This window comes from Wyeomyia smithii, chromosome 2 (genome assembly GCF_029784165.1).
Source record: "Wyeomyia smithii strain HCP4-BCI-WySm-NY-G18 chromosome 2, ASM2978416v1, whole genome shotgun sequence".
NCBI lineage: Eukaryota > Metazoa > Arthropoda > Insecta > Diptera > Culicidae > Wyeomyia > Wyeomyia smithii.
This window is the reverse complement of record NC_073695.1, coordinates 202835821-202849916: the sequence shown is the minus strand read 5'-3', so window position 1 is coordinate 202849916 and position 14096 is coordinate 202835821. Positions and strand designations below refer to the sequence as shown.

The 14096-nt window shown below is 40.0% G+C and overlaps 2 protein-coding genes across 2 annotated transcripts in view; one reads left to right on the top strand and one right to left on the bottom strand.

Annotated features, from left to right (window-relative positions):
* Positions 1–9598: 9598 nt before the first annotated feature.
* Positions 9599–10610, top strand: LOC129721962 (cytosolic Fe-S cluster assembly factor NUBP2 homolog). Its single transcript, XM_055675100.1, has 2 exons — positions 9599–9868; positions 9926–10610. The coding sequence occupies exons 1-2, from the start codon at positions 9758–9760 to the stop codon at positions 10583–10585; spliced, it is 771 nt and encodes a 256-aa protein (XP_055531075.1). The 5' UTR covers positions 9599–9757; the 3' UTR covers positions 10586–10610.
* An 87-nt stretch (positions 10611–10697) lies between these two features.
* LOC129721959 (probable ATP-dependent RNA helicase DHX35) overlaps positions 10698–14096 on the bottom strand; it is a 52981-nt gene continuing 49582 nt past the window's right edge. Inside the window, exons 3-5 of the mRNA XM_055675098.1 lie at positions 12164–12644; positions 11798–12100; positions 10698–11739 (exon numbers count right to left, since the gene is read on the bottom strand). Of these exons, the coding sequence (XP_055531073.1) occupies positions 10712–11739; positions 11798–12100; positions 12164–12644 (1812 nt within the window). The 3' untranslated portion in view covers positions 10698–10711. The remainder of the gene's footprint in view (positions 11740–11797; positions 12101–12163; positions 12645–14096) is intronic.

The window sequence follows — 14096 nt, the reverse complement described above, 5'->3', positions numbered from 1 at the left end:
TTATTTCACTTAGAAACTGAATTCAACTTTTCTTACCGTGAACCATGAATCTTTCTGCTTCGTTGTTCCCAGGTCCTTTATAATAAAGTTTGCACAAAATTGCTGCTTGAGGCCATCGATTGGTCTTTATCTGTTTGAGTTGATCAGGAAGTTATCGATGTATACAGCGACGATAATTAGGGATACCATCTGGTCAGAGGTTCAAATCAGGACATATATTTTTTGGCACAAATTTGATCCAAATTATTTTTATTCTGGTTTAAACTAGTGGTATGTGATTTGCACTTCAAAATGCTATTCGGTTGTTATTTTTTTAACATGTATCTCGAATGATACAATTTCACTTTGAAGTTTAAGGAATTTGTATAATTTGTATGAAAATTGTCAAATGTTTAACACTATTCACTTTACTCAGGCTTAACCAAAGAAATAATTTACGCAGTGAGCGTTGTGTGGTCAGGTATCGAGATTTATCTGAATTATCCACATTATTGAACATGTATCAAGATAGACAGGTTTAATGTCTAATCTCCCTGATATTTCAAAAATAATGCAGATTTTTCCTGATTTTGGGACCGATTTCAGGAAACAAGGCGAGCAATTTGCCTCGCCTAGAGTCACTGACGAGCAAAAAGTTGTATTGGGAAACGCGAGTGAAACTTGGCTGGTGACAGCTGAGTGGAGCAGTTTTGCAGTCCGAGATCCAGCCGACTCACCATCTGTTATATCTAAACTGGTTAGGCGAGTAACTCGCTGCTCACTTCCTTGACTGGCCCCTTTATTTCCTTTAGCCCACAAAACGGTCATCACTTCAAATTTTACAATTTTGTCTCATAAAATGATACTTTAAGAATTTTATCGGAGAAAACCCAAGCAACCAACCATTCAAATGTCCTTTTGTTTCTATTTTTACCAGCGACGAAATCGAGCTGGCAACCAGAAATGAAAAAAAAATACTAAATACAATCTCCTACAATTTCTAATATCAGGTAACATTCACGTTTCTGTTAAAAACTTACCGACTTGTGCCTTGCAATATGAGCCTGGTGATTGAAGGTAATTGCCTGTCTTATAAAAATCAGGACAAAAGCTAGAATATGAAAAATAAATCAGGACGCTCAAATATGATCTCAAAATCAGGACATGTCCTGCTAAATCAGGACGGATGGTATCCCTAACGATCATGAGCTTGCCATCAACTACCGTGTGGCACGTATGGGTCCTACTTGGAACGGATCCCCGTTACAGCATCCATTTCGCATACCTGCAGATCGTACCGCGTTGCCATCGCTAGGATTGTTTCAACTCAACTATATCGTCAGCAAAGCCCACAATCACTCCACGGAGCAAGCTTTGGTTCCATACATACATGGCATTCTATGATACCGGCATTCTATGATATGGAACCTTGCGATACACCTGCGGTAACTGGAACGCATTTCGGACGCTTATGTGTGTTGTAAACCAGCACTTGATTCTAAGAGTAGTTTCTATAATCTTGTACAGTGGAACCGGCACTCTAAGACTCCGAAGCGTAAAGGTTAGAGTCCTGGCTGCTATTGAACACATTTCTCACGTCTAGCGTGACGATTGAACGGAGAGACTAGTATCCACCGTAGAAATATCTTTACGGTAGCCAATCTGACTGCTCGACAGATCGAATTCACTCTCAGTCTGTTGATGATTATGATTACCCTCTCAAGCACCTTGCCCGCTGTATACAGCAGACATGTTGATCTATATGCTTATGGGTCACCTGGTTGTTTCCCGGCCAGTCTCCGTCGCTTCCACTTGTCCGAGAAGAGGCGGTCATCTAAGCATTTCTGCATGACCGCCCTGAATAACCCGAGAACTATCTTTTTGACCGTCTTAACGGCCTGGTTCGGGATTTTGTCTGGCTCCGGTGACTAATCCCTCAATGATCCGCTCCAACATCGCTGGTAAATGCTCTGCCGAATCTGACACGCCTCTGGTGTTGGCCATTACAATCCTGTAGGCGTCACTACACGGGTTCGTATTGGCATTGGCACATAATCTGTCAAAATTTACTGGTCTTATCACTCACTTAAGCATTGCTTAGGTCAGTTACCGCATCGGCCGGCCTTTCAACAACACCTGGGGGACCCTTCTTCCTTCGTTATTCTTATTCTTATTGCTTCCATCAATACATCTATATCAAAATGCGATGCCTGTCGGCCGCGAAAGGTTGAAGTATTGGCCCCAACCGTCGTTTGCCGCCTAGTGCCCGTATTATAGCAGACCAACTGATGGTCGCTATTAGTGTGGTCTAGTTTTGATATATTCCAAGCTGTCGAACGTCATGTTGATGATCGACTCCACACTAGGGATGGGAAAACTATCAGTAACTACTGATAGTTATCAGTAAGAAAAAATATCATTAACTATCAGTAAAATTTTTCTCTCACTGATATTATCTGATTTTTTTGTAGGAGAGGTACTCTACAGTCATGTAATTTTCACATAGGTGCAACTAAGAAAATTTTTCAGGGGGAGGGGGTCTATTTTTCTTAACTTTTCATTGAAAAAATACCGATTGAAAAAAAATATCGATTAACGCTTAATACTTTTATAATTAAATATTGTGTAACAAAGTGTTGTAACAAAAAGAACAAATACAATAAAAAAAGATCACTTCAATCGGGATTGAATCTCCGAACTAATAAATTAAAAATCTAAACCACAGCGTCAACGCCAACCTCTTTCAGCACAGCTGATTTAGTAATGAGTAGAGCTAGATATGAGAATATATTCTGCGTGCTGACCTTACTAAGCCCCGTTTTTAATAGCCGTATTACTGAAAAGCCGCTCTCCATAGGTTGAAAAAAAGTTTGAAATGGACCAATGTTTAATACAAGCTTTCTGTGAAAAATTAGGGGTGGGAGCTAGAAAATTTCTTGTGTGAGATGGGAGCGCTTTTTGCGGCATTCGAAAGCTCTTGTGTCGGAAAGCGAAATAAAACAATTTTTGGCGATTAACTAAACTTTGTTAAAACGAACAATAAAGAAATGGACTAAAAACATTTTATTTTCCCAATTTATCTAATGTAAACCTAAATCACTAAACATATACAATACCGTCAGCAAAAACAATGTCGAGCCAAGGATGCTTTGACTAAAAGTACAGCTGAATAAAGCTACGCTGACAACAAATGTAGCGTTGATAATTTGCTTAAAACTTAAATGCAAATTACTGATATTTACTGATAGTTCTGACGTTGGTTCGCACAGCGACTTCCCAACTCAACGATCCAAGCGTTGAAGTTCTACAGTGAGGTGATTGACAATCTTGGTGAACCTTTCGGTAGACCAACGCGGCGGAGCACAACTGCAGTAGAATACTCAATCCACCTTGGTTTCCTGAACCGAGGGCTTGCTCGTCATTCATATGGCCGCCATTCTGGACTTATCCGCTACTCAATTACCGTTACCGGGAGGAATGTAGTAAAGGTCCGATACAATGGCAATGTCCGACAACGACTCATAGGCTGCTCGGTATAGCAGCTGCTGTACCATGAAGCAGTATTTCAGGTTCAAATGCATCATCATCACGCCTGCGGCATGCTAGCCGGGCACTTGGGGCCTCCCGTGGCGTGGCGGTGTCTTGTAGTAATAAATTAGGCTTGACGAACGCTTTAAACGACCAGGATTTATGTCCCCTCTCGAAACACCTGAAGGCTGTAGGAAGAATACCCAGGGAGCATAACCTTCAGCTTGGCTTTCTTCAAGGCTGAGTCCCGGCACTCCACACTCTTCTTCGAAGGCTTGTGCAATGTCGCATCCTTCGGTGATCTCATACAGGTTTTTAAACTGAAGAGTCATCTCTGCGGTGAGGGCCCGACCTTGCACGTCCTTCTCTAACACTTTTTGCGCTTCCTCTTTGTAGGTAGTTGCATGCATATACCAAATTACTCTTCTGCACTCAAAATATTTTTCACGTTATAATTACCGGAAAAGTTATGTGAATATTTTCCACTGTCATTTTCACGTAGATTTTACGTGATTGTCATTTGAGTTCATCATTAACTGGGGAGATGATTTATCCTATGAATCTTATACAGTAGACATATGCATTTCATGTGAGTTTCACGTAGAATTTAACTACCGGTAAAGTGAAAAACATTTGATTGTCTGATAGGCTCTAAGTTTTTTAACAACGTATAATTTTCAATTGTATTGTGACTAGAAATAGTTTTCAAAAATTATCCAAATATGTTGCTTGATAAGTCGCACGGGCATGTAAAATCGCCAATTCGGAAATGAATTAAACGACATACAAAATAGCAAAATGATATTGCGACATTCGTTGGCGATCATCACATCACTGCAACTGTTTATGTTCAGGAAATTCCTCGCAATTTTAAATGAATCTGTGAAATCTCGATGCCGGATTCTTATGGTTTTTATAGAGCTCACTTATTGGGAAGTCATCGAAGAATTCCTTTTATGTTCAAAGACTGAATCAGACAACAGCTTCGCCATTTTGATTTCTGTGTATTTTCGAACAGAAAGTTCACACGATACTTCATGCTGTTTGACGTTACCAAGTTAGTGTAGATGCTACGTGATAAAACATAGTATGCATGTGATTTTCACGTAGATGTTATGTTTGTCACATAAATCATGCAAAATGACAGAAAATGTATAAGTACAGAAAATTTCACGTAACAATAATGTAAAAAATATTTTTAGTGTGCCTTCAAATGTAATCTCTTACTCAAGAATCATGGATGCACTCTTCCGGTGTACTGCGTGACCGTTTCAATGCCGTTAAAACCAACTTTTTATTTCGGAGTCCCTTTTCGTCTTTTCGGCTCTTGGATTTCTTCCGCTGTTTGTTCACGTTCCTCCCTTATTCATTACAATCCGCATTCCGAACGTCCATGCAGCGTAGTTATCGTGGCCTCGAAATTTCCCCTGTGGTTGGTGGTACACGCTGCTGACGGGAATCCTCTGCTCGTTCGTTCTTGTTTGCTTTTTCACACCGCACAGTGGAACGAAATAAAAAATAGTGGGACATCGATGTTTGAGACTTTACGCATGTTTTTTTCCGCTATTCGCACAACAGTCCTATGATAAATTCCTATGTTTTCTTGTTTTTATGGAAACGGGTCCAGTTAGGCATGCTCTTCAAGGATAGCCATTAAAATCGAGGTTGTGGAAATCAAACCTCACTTTTTTAATGTCTATTCTTGAAAAGGATGCCAAAATAGACCCATTGTCGCAGAAAATTGAGAAAACACTCAAACTTTACACAGGACTATTATGCGAATAGCGGAAGTTTAGCGTTGAAATGTCTTCTCAAAAGTTTCTCAGTCTTGAAAGTACTTAATTTGGATGGTGAAAGTTTTGGTTTAATGGGGATGTACACTAAAATAACAAATTTAACTTTTGAAGTAGAGTACTTCTCTCAGGAAGTTCGGCCACATAGATATGTGAAAAGAAAATCTAAAACCGAAAAAAGTGGAAAATATGTCCAATTTCAAATGCTAATAAATCGGTTAGTATTCGATTGATCTCCTTCGTTCTTGCAGCAATAGATTGGAAAATCTTCTAAGATTCTTCCCAAATGAAGATAATTGTAATTTTATTATTCACACTATTGTACTATTGAAAATAGTCAAGCCTTGTCAAAACGAAAAATTCGACCTCTGATTGGTCGTTATATGATTGCTTCCCAAGCACGGTCGACAGAATCATATACCTTGCAATTTTAAACATGCTGTTTGGCCTATATAAGAGCCTGTTTCATCCGAAGCCGCTCATAATAGTTCTAGACAGCGACAACAGCAGTCGTCCTTCCTTAGCAGCAGCACTAGTAGTGCAGTGGATACCAGCGATGGCGGAAAGCGGCCACAGCTGTGGCGTAGCAATGGATAGCGCACTAGTTGCAGCGGATCTCAGCATCGATAGCGGCTGATGCAGTGAGGCACTTTAGTGAAATGCAGTCTCTGTGCGATAGTGGGCACTAGTAGATGCATTCTATGAAAAGTTGACTCATTTTGACAACACTTGAGCCGACTAGTTTTGAGTGTTATATCAGCATTTCACTGTTTACTTTATCACAACGAATACTTTGTTCGCACTATCAGTGATAACACAAAGATATAATTGGCATCTTGTCCGATACTTAATTGAACAACAAACTGTCCTTTTCAGGATGAAATAAAACCTGATGATTAAAGCGTTAATGTTTTCTCTTGAGTTCATTTACATTTTTAAATTTGTAAAAGTTATAAATTTTACTTTATTTCCGTGTCTCAGAACGTACTAAATTATCTTTTCCTTCAGTCATGAGCACGACATCCGAAAAAATTCCATCTCAAAATTTCAAAATTGTCAAGCCCCAACCATGACAAGCAACTTATTATATTATTGACAATGGTCAATCTTTGTTGAAGCGCAAAATTCGATTGATCTGATTAGTCAACGTTTATTTACTAGAAAAAATGACTGACACGCAAGCAGCCGGGTTATCTTTCTTGTAAAAGTATTCTACTTCAATTTTGCGGTCGTGGCTTTGCACACAACCCTCCTGTTATTTTGTTTTTTATTTTACTCAATGTCTTTCTTAAGGCATAATTTAGATCTAACCATTTCGAGCAATTTTCCTGAAGATCAATTTCATTTTTACATTATTCAAGTGTTCTACAAAATTGAAACTAATATTAGTTGTCGCTGTTTTGTAGATGAAACTGTACAGCTATCTCTTAGTTTGGAAGCTGCATGTATGTTTTTTCAATTTTCTGATACACCTCTTTAGAGTACTTCTGTTATTTTTAAAAATGACTAGAAAATCATGTGAACTTACAAAACAATATAGGAGGTGATAGAATTGATTTAAAAAATATCGTCTAGGGGTACGCGGACAGAAAAAGATTGAGAATCGTTGGACTATGAGATAATTCTCGAAATTTAAAAAAAAATATACGGTTGCCTTTGCAAAAAGATATATGACACATTTTCTTGTCTAAAACATGAATAACCAGATAGGATAGTGTAGATGAACTGACTGGATTTATTGAAGATCGTGCCCCGCACGTTTTATAACACATTCGTGCAACAGAAGGCAGGAAGAACCATGCCTTGAGTGTTTAGAGGAAAAGGTAACGCATGAAAGGGGAGAGCGGGTTGGGTCTGTGTTACTTATTGTTACATAGAGGGGAGAGGGAGTAGTTGAAACAGTTACGTAACTGTGATGTTTGCTCAAAATTGTAAATTCGGAGAGGGGGGAGGTCAGGTTGTTGAGCGTTTCAAAATTTTAGGGTGGGGGGTGGGGGGGTTGTTTTATCGAACGTTACTTATTGTTACATATGGGAGTGGGGGTCTGAAACCTAGAGCGGCCTAAGCGGCCATAAAATCGATCGATAGGTGGTGTGTGAAGGTTTGGTATTCGCGAAACTTTTGGAGGATCTTTCGCTTCGTAAAAATTTGGTACGATGTCGGTCGCCCATCCACAAAAACCTTGATAACCTTTCACGAACCTTCGTTCTAGCGGTGAGAGACAACGATGCACTGGGAGAGCACTTTTTAGGCTGCGTTGAGAATCTTGATCGCTTCTTACACTCCAGCCCGCCGCCCTTCTTGTATATTGGGCATAATACTTCCTCCTTCCACTACTCTTAGCTGTTCTGTATCCCAGATCCTGACTATCAGCTGATGCAGAAAGGGAGCCAACCTATCCGTTCCCAGCTTGATGAGCTTCGCTGCGATACCATCCTTCCTAGCGAATTTGTTGTTCTTGAACTACTTGATAGCATCCTTAACTTCACTTATCGTGGGGGGCGGTATGTTTCCCTGATCCGCTGTGCTGACTGTCGGATTTCTCCATTTTTGATAACTTATTTTTTCGACTGGTCACTTCACAACGCGTCTACACTTATTCACGTCTGTCTCAAAACTGACTCGGATTTTCGGTCTGCTCTCTTTAAAGGACTTTTGATGGTAAAGAAGAAACCCGAAGGACACTCAATGGTCAAGAAGGGATACCGTGCTGCCACCTTGAAAAGTTTAGTTTATGAGTTAATTCATACTCGCATATGAGCGAGACGATTGAATGCCATCAACGCGACTTGCTATTCATTCACTTTCACACGGTTGATTTATTCAATCGTAGGGCCGATACACGCTTATCGAAAGCGTTTCATCCTAATTTTATTATGCCGATTTTTAAAACATTTTATCGTACCTCTTTTTTAATTAACCGCCCTATATATTATCCGCAATATTATCTACAGATAGGAATATGCAATTAATTCTCATGGTGAAGTCCCGCAACCTATATTTATGCACAGTTTTTTATTTTGTCTTTTCTTGGTCTACCATTGAAAAAATCATATCTGAAGTGATGGCTTATCCACAGACAGACGTCCAAGCAAGAACAAATTTGATCGAAAATTCCGTGTAAAATTTCAAAGAGCATTGCGTATAAATCACTTGTATACTAGCGCTGCCTGGTGACCTTATCGCTACAATAAATTTTTTTCCGCTGGTGTATGAGGCTGGCGTCACTGGTAGCGCTACCTGGTTACGAATTGCTACTACAAAAATCTTTACACAAGTTTGGAACTCAGCTTGAACGTCTGTCTGCGGCTTATCTTTTTCTACACTATAAAAAATAGGCACGTAAAATCCACCTGGAAAATCACGTAAGTGACTGACCTTCGGAAAATCTGCCATTTTACGTGACATTTGTAACTTCCACCTAAATTTCACGTACGATTCACTGTCAATTCACGTAAATCGGTCAAACTATAATGTAAATATTTTGAGCGCGTTGGTATATGTGTGTTTTGACTCTGTTAGTGTTAGTGCGACTGTGGTGTGACGTTTCCGACAACGAAATTTACGTGAATTTTTAGTATGCAAAAAAAGCCAATATGGCGTCCAAAAAACTCCCAAGCTGCTTCAGCTTATTTATATTGGAAAACACGCAATGTAAGTAGCCAGAATAATATTAAGATTAACGGGGAAAACAAATACATTTTTCAAATTTTCAGTTGGTGAATTCTTTCCGGACGATTGGAATCGTCAACGGTCATTTTCGAGCGAAACACCTCCTGCCGGTTGAACGGTCGACATCTTTCCGGCCATTCATGTTCTTTCGGTTGGAATCTCGACTTTAAACAAGTAATTATTATTATATTATATATAATTATATACTAAAATATTTGAAAATAAGTTATATTTTTATATGCGCTGTCTAGTCTATTTACTTAAAATTCACGTAGATTCCATCTGAATAACACGTAAAAAGTACGTGAAAATCATGCGGGGTTTATGCGTTCTGTTTATGGTTTCACCGAAATATCACGTAAAAAGATACGTGAAAATCAGGTTATAATTACTTGACCAACACGTAGACGTTTGACATTAAAGTTGACACTAACACACTAACACATCAACGGCTTTCGAGAAATCGGCAAAAGTTACGTGAGAAGAAGGTGGATGAGAATCAGCCACTTTTCCCGGTAAATTTTACGTGCATTTTTTTCATAGTGTACAGTTATTTCTCAGATCGATGCAAAATGCATAAGAGAAGTTTTCGGTCTGCATTGATATGTCTGTGATGACTACATACTAGTATATTCACCACGCGTAACGCCTAACCAACAACCAACGTTATGTTGTTTTATTTGTGCATGTTTCGTACGGAATCAGCTGTTTAATGTGATTTCGGTGTTTATTATACTAAGTTCATAGTTATTTTTGCAAAGCGTTAGCTTTCCTTACATTTAACCATGCTGGATAGGGTTAAACATATAATCCTTGTTCTTTCCGGTAAAGGTGGAGTCGGAAAATCTACTGTGAGTACACAGCTCGCCTTAACTCTGTCGGAATCCAATTTCAAGGTGAGTCATTTCATTTAACTACGAATACCTCAACTCCTATCGAAACCCTTCCTTCAGGTTGGTTTGCTCGACATTGACCTGTGTGGACCCAGTGTCCCTTTTCTGCTGGGACTAGAAGATCACGACGTTCATCAGTGCGAAGGAGGATGGGTACCTGTTTACACTAGTGCCGAAAAGAAGCTCGCTGTTATGTCAATAGGTTTCCTGCTCAAGAACAGAACCGATGCCGTAATATGGCGAGGGCCAAAAAAGACTGCCATGATCAAACAGTTTTTGGAAGATGTTGCTTGGGACGAACTGGATTATCTTATCATAGATACCCCGCCGGGCACTTCGGATGAGCACATCACGGTGATGGAATGCCTGAAGGGAGTGAACGCAGATGGAGCAATTATTGTGACAACACCACAGGAAATGGCCCTAGAAGATGTCCGAAAGGAGGTAACGTTTTGTAAGAAAACTGGAATACCGATTATCGGGATTGTGGAAAATATGAGCGGTTTCGTGTGCCCTAACTGTGCCGAATGCACCAATATTTTCTCATCCGGAGGTGGGCTGGCGCTAGCAGAGCTGGCGAAAGTACCTCACTTGGGGACGCTACCGATTGATCCACGAGTGGGTGCTTTGGGTGGTTCTGGCAAAGCATGCGTAAATGAACTACCGGATTGTACGACGTCAAAAGTGCTGAAGAGTATTGTTCAAGTGTTAACTGTTTAGGACGTGAATACATTTAAAAAGACAATTTAGAAAGAATTTTGACATTCGAAATCCTTACCACGCTTTTTATATAGTTGTCATCACATAAGTAGAGTTATTTTGTTTTGAAATCTTCAATTTGAATTTTTAATTAGGTTCATTTCTGACTGTTATTTTATGATAATAATGAGGTGCCAGTTCTGTGAGCCACGCTTCCTTGATGACGGTAATATCCTTCATAAACAATTTTGTAGTATGTAAAAGTTCACAAAATACAACCCACTGTGGCTGCTCTACAGTATACAGAGCTGAAAGAGGATGAATCGAAAGTTCGGTGTCTCCACGCACAGTTCTGTAAACTCCGGAGTGATGCAAATAAGCAGCATACGGAAAAAATCCTGACACAATGCAGCGACGTATGGTATCAACATCGCCATTGCAAGACAGAAGCGGAATGTTTAATTCTCGTTCCAGCATGCTGCACAGTTGAGATTTAATTTCATGTGCACGCTTCAGATTACGATAAATCAAAAAATTCCGCCCACAAAATTCTTTTGTGCGGTCATTATCAACAAATGCGGTGTAAACATTGAGTAGTGTGATCAAATCTCCTTCGGCAACTTCAAAATTACGCTTCGCAATACGGGCTCGTATGGAGGCCTGGCCACTTACAGGTTTCGAGAAAACCGACTGAACTTGCAGCATTGCTATTATCACTACAATTTCTTCCGAACATCCCATTTCTCCGGCTTTGTATAGCATTTTCGCCATCATCGGGTTTATAGGCATTTCCGCTAGGAAATAACCAACCGGAGATGTCAAATTACCCTCCTCGTCGAGAGCTTCCAGCGCGAACAAAGTTTCCAATGCAGCCAACAGATGCTTAGCCGGTGGTGCGGAAGGAAATGTGAATCGCAAAATGTTATCAATTCCCAACGCTTTCAGAAAGAGAACTGTACTGCACAGGTCGGTTCGTCGCATTTCCGGTGGGGTATAATCGGGCAATTTATCCCACTCTTCTTCGGGATACAGACGATACACTTTTCCACTGCGAATTCTTCCAGCTCGTCCCGCTCGTTGTTCTGCGGCCGCTTTACTACTAGGTACTATTATCAAGCTGTTTGTAGTGCTCTCGGCAGAATACCAGTTTAGTTTGACGAAACCGCAATCGATTACTATAATTAATAGAAATAGTTAACAAGAGCTATATAACGATTTTTAGAGATATCTCACCATACACAATCCCCGGAATAGTCACAGATGTTTCTGCTATGTTGGTGGCCAAAATAACTTTTCGAGTTCCTTTGGGAGCACTGAAGAACACCTTCAGTTGATCCGTATTGGACAGCGTCCCGTACATCGGAAGTATCATCAAGTCATCCTTTCCACTGGCCTCTTTATGCTCCCGTAACAAATCGAGTGCTTTCAGTACTTCTTCCTGTCCCGTCAAGAACGCAAGTATGTCTCCGGGTTTTTCATTACGATGGATTTTCATTACCGTGTCGACCGTTCCCTTCACGTAGTCTGGACAAGGCTCTAAAAGTAAAATCATAATTATTGAATATGTTAAGACAGATGTTTTCACTGTAAAAATCTCACGTTGCAAATAAAACACCTCATAAGGATACATGCGCCCTTCCACGGAGAGTATAACGGAAGTGTCCTTGTCCTCTTTCTTTTTCTTCAAGTTGAAGAACTCCTGAAATAATTCCGCGTCAACTGTGGCGGAAGAAACGATGACCTTCAGTGCATTCCTTCGACGAATAATTTTCTTCAGCAACCCTAACACCGTATCCGTGAGGACACTTCTCTCGTGGGCTTCGTCCACCATTATTACACTGTACTGAGTGAGCAACGGATCGGCAAGCATTTCTCGCAGCAGAATTCCTTCGGTCATGTACTTAATCTTGGTACTCTCTGGGTTACATTTCGACACGAACCGTATCGAAACGCCTACCGTATCCCCGGTGAGTTCTCCCCGCTCGGAAGCCACTCGATCCGCCAGAGTGATTGCCGAAATCCGGCGCGGCTCGGTGACACCAATCAGGCCCTTTGTGTGCCATCCGAATTCGTACAGGTACTGTTGGCAAATAAAGAGAAATAGGAGGATTTTTAATGATTGGAAAATAAGTAGGAGGGTGGTATCCAAGACACGACCGCATAGTTCACGTAGGACAACAATAGTTTTATATTTCCTTTTGAGACTCTGTTTGATTTTAGTTCGTTTTACTTCTGGCACGGTTCAGTTTAGCGGTTATGTTTAATCACATTTTTCTAGTTTTCTTGATTTTTTTAACCAAATTAATTTAATTTTTATGGTAGAGAACACTGCACTGTGAAATGTATGGTGATATTTGATTTTAAAAGATTTCTTCATTTCTCACCACGGGTTAATCATTTGATAAAAGTCGTGTACATTTGAGTTATCCAACAACACATTGATTGCAATTTCAGTTTCCACAAAATGTAATCCGGTGTGGTGAAGATAGACATAGCCCTACGTCAAAAAGTAATTAATCTCGTTTGTACTGATAAGCAAAGAGCTTAACCTTACCTGTCGCACAGAGAACAGACGTTCATCTTATTTTCAAAAGATGTATAAAAACTTGCAACCGTCATTTACCAGTAAGTGGTAATGCTCCCGCTATGTGGCGCTCTTGTCACTTACAAACCAACCCGGTGGCATCACTGACGTTCACGTACAACATAAGTGAAGCCAGCATTAGCTGGATCACTGGATCAACTTCACATGCAATTTGACAGCTGATTTATCGAAACACGGGAAAAGCAGTGTTCATACGTGCATACAGTGTCGGTGTTCAGCTGCAGTGTGTTTATGTGTTGTTTTCGGGTGATATATTTATTGCACATAACCTCGAGTGCTTTGCTTGATGAAACAAAAAATGAATGCGTTGCATTATTATAGAATGTACACTTTTATTCTTGCGGATTTCCAACGGCGGTGTTTCTTGCAGGCGGCTGATATCGCGCGATGATTTAGGGATTAACATCTCAACGTATGTGTAAATGAGATAGTATATCAACGCTACCTTCAAACATTAACAAAGTTAAGCTAAGCTTTCATTAAAATGAATAAATTGATTCGAGCGCATAATTCTGTACAACATATATAATGCTCCGTTCGTCATGCTTACACTGCTGTGTTAACAAACCTTCAAAAACATAGATGAGACTAGCGTCACTGTCTTTCACGGCAGCTTCAGGAAACAAGGCCGATGCCACCGGGTTGTTACAAACCAAGCACTGATATCGATAAAATATCGATACGGCAATATTTATGCAGTGTAACTGGGGCACCACAAGACAGATGTCGTTAGTGTATTAATGTATTTGGATTCAAATTTTTACACACGATTTTTAAATTTCTTTATATGAACATGAATGTCTGTTCTCTGTGTTAGAGCCAAATGGCCGACTTAGAGCCACCACGTGGTCGACTTCGAATTTTCAACGGCATACCACTCGGTAATAGTTAATCCGTAACACATGAAAACATATCCTCATGTTTGTT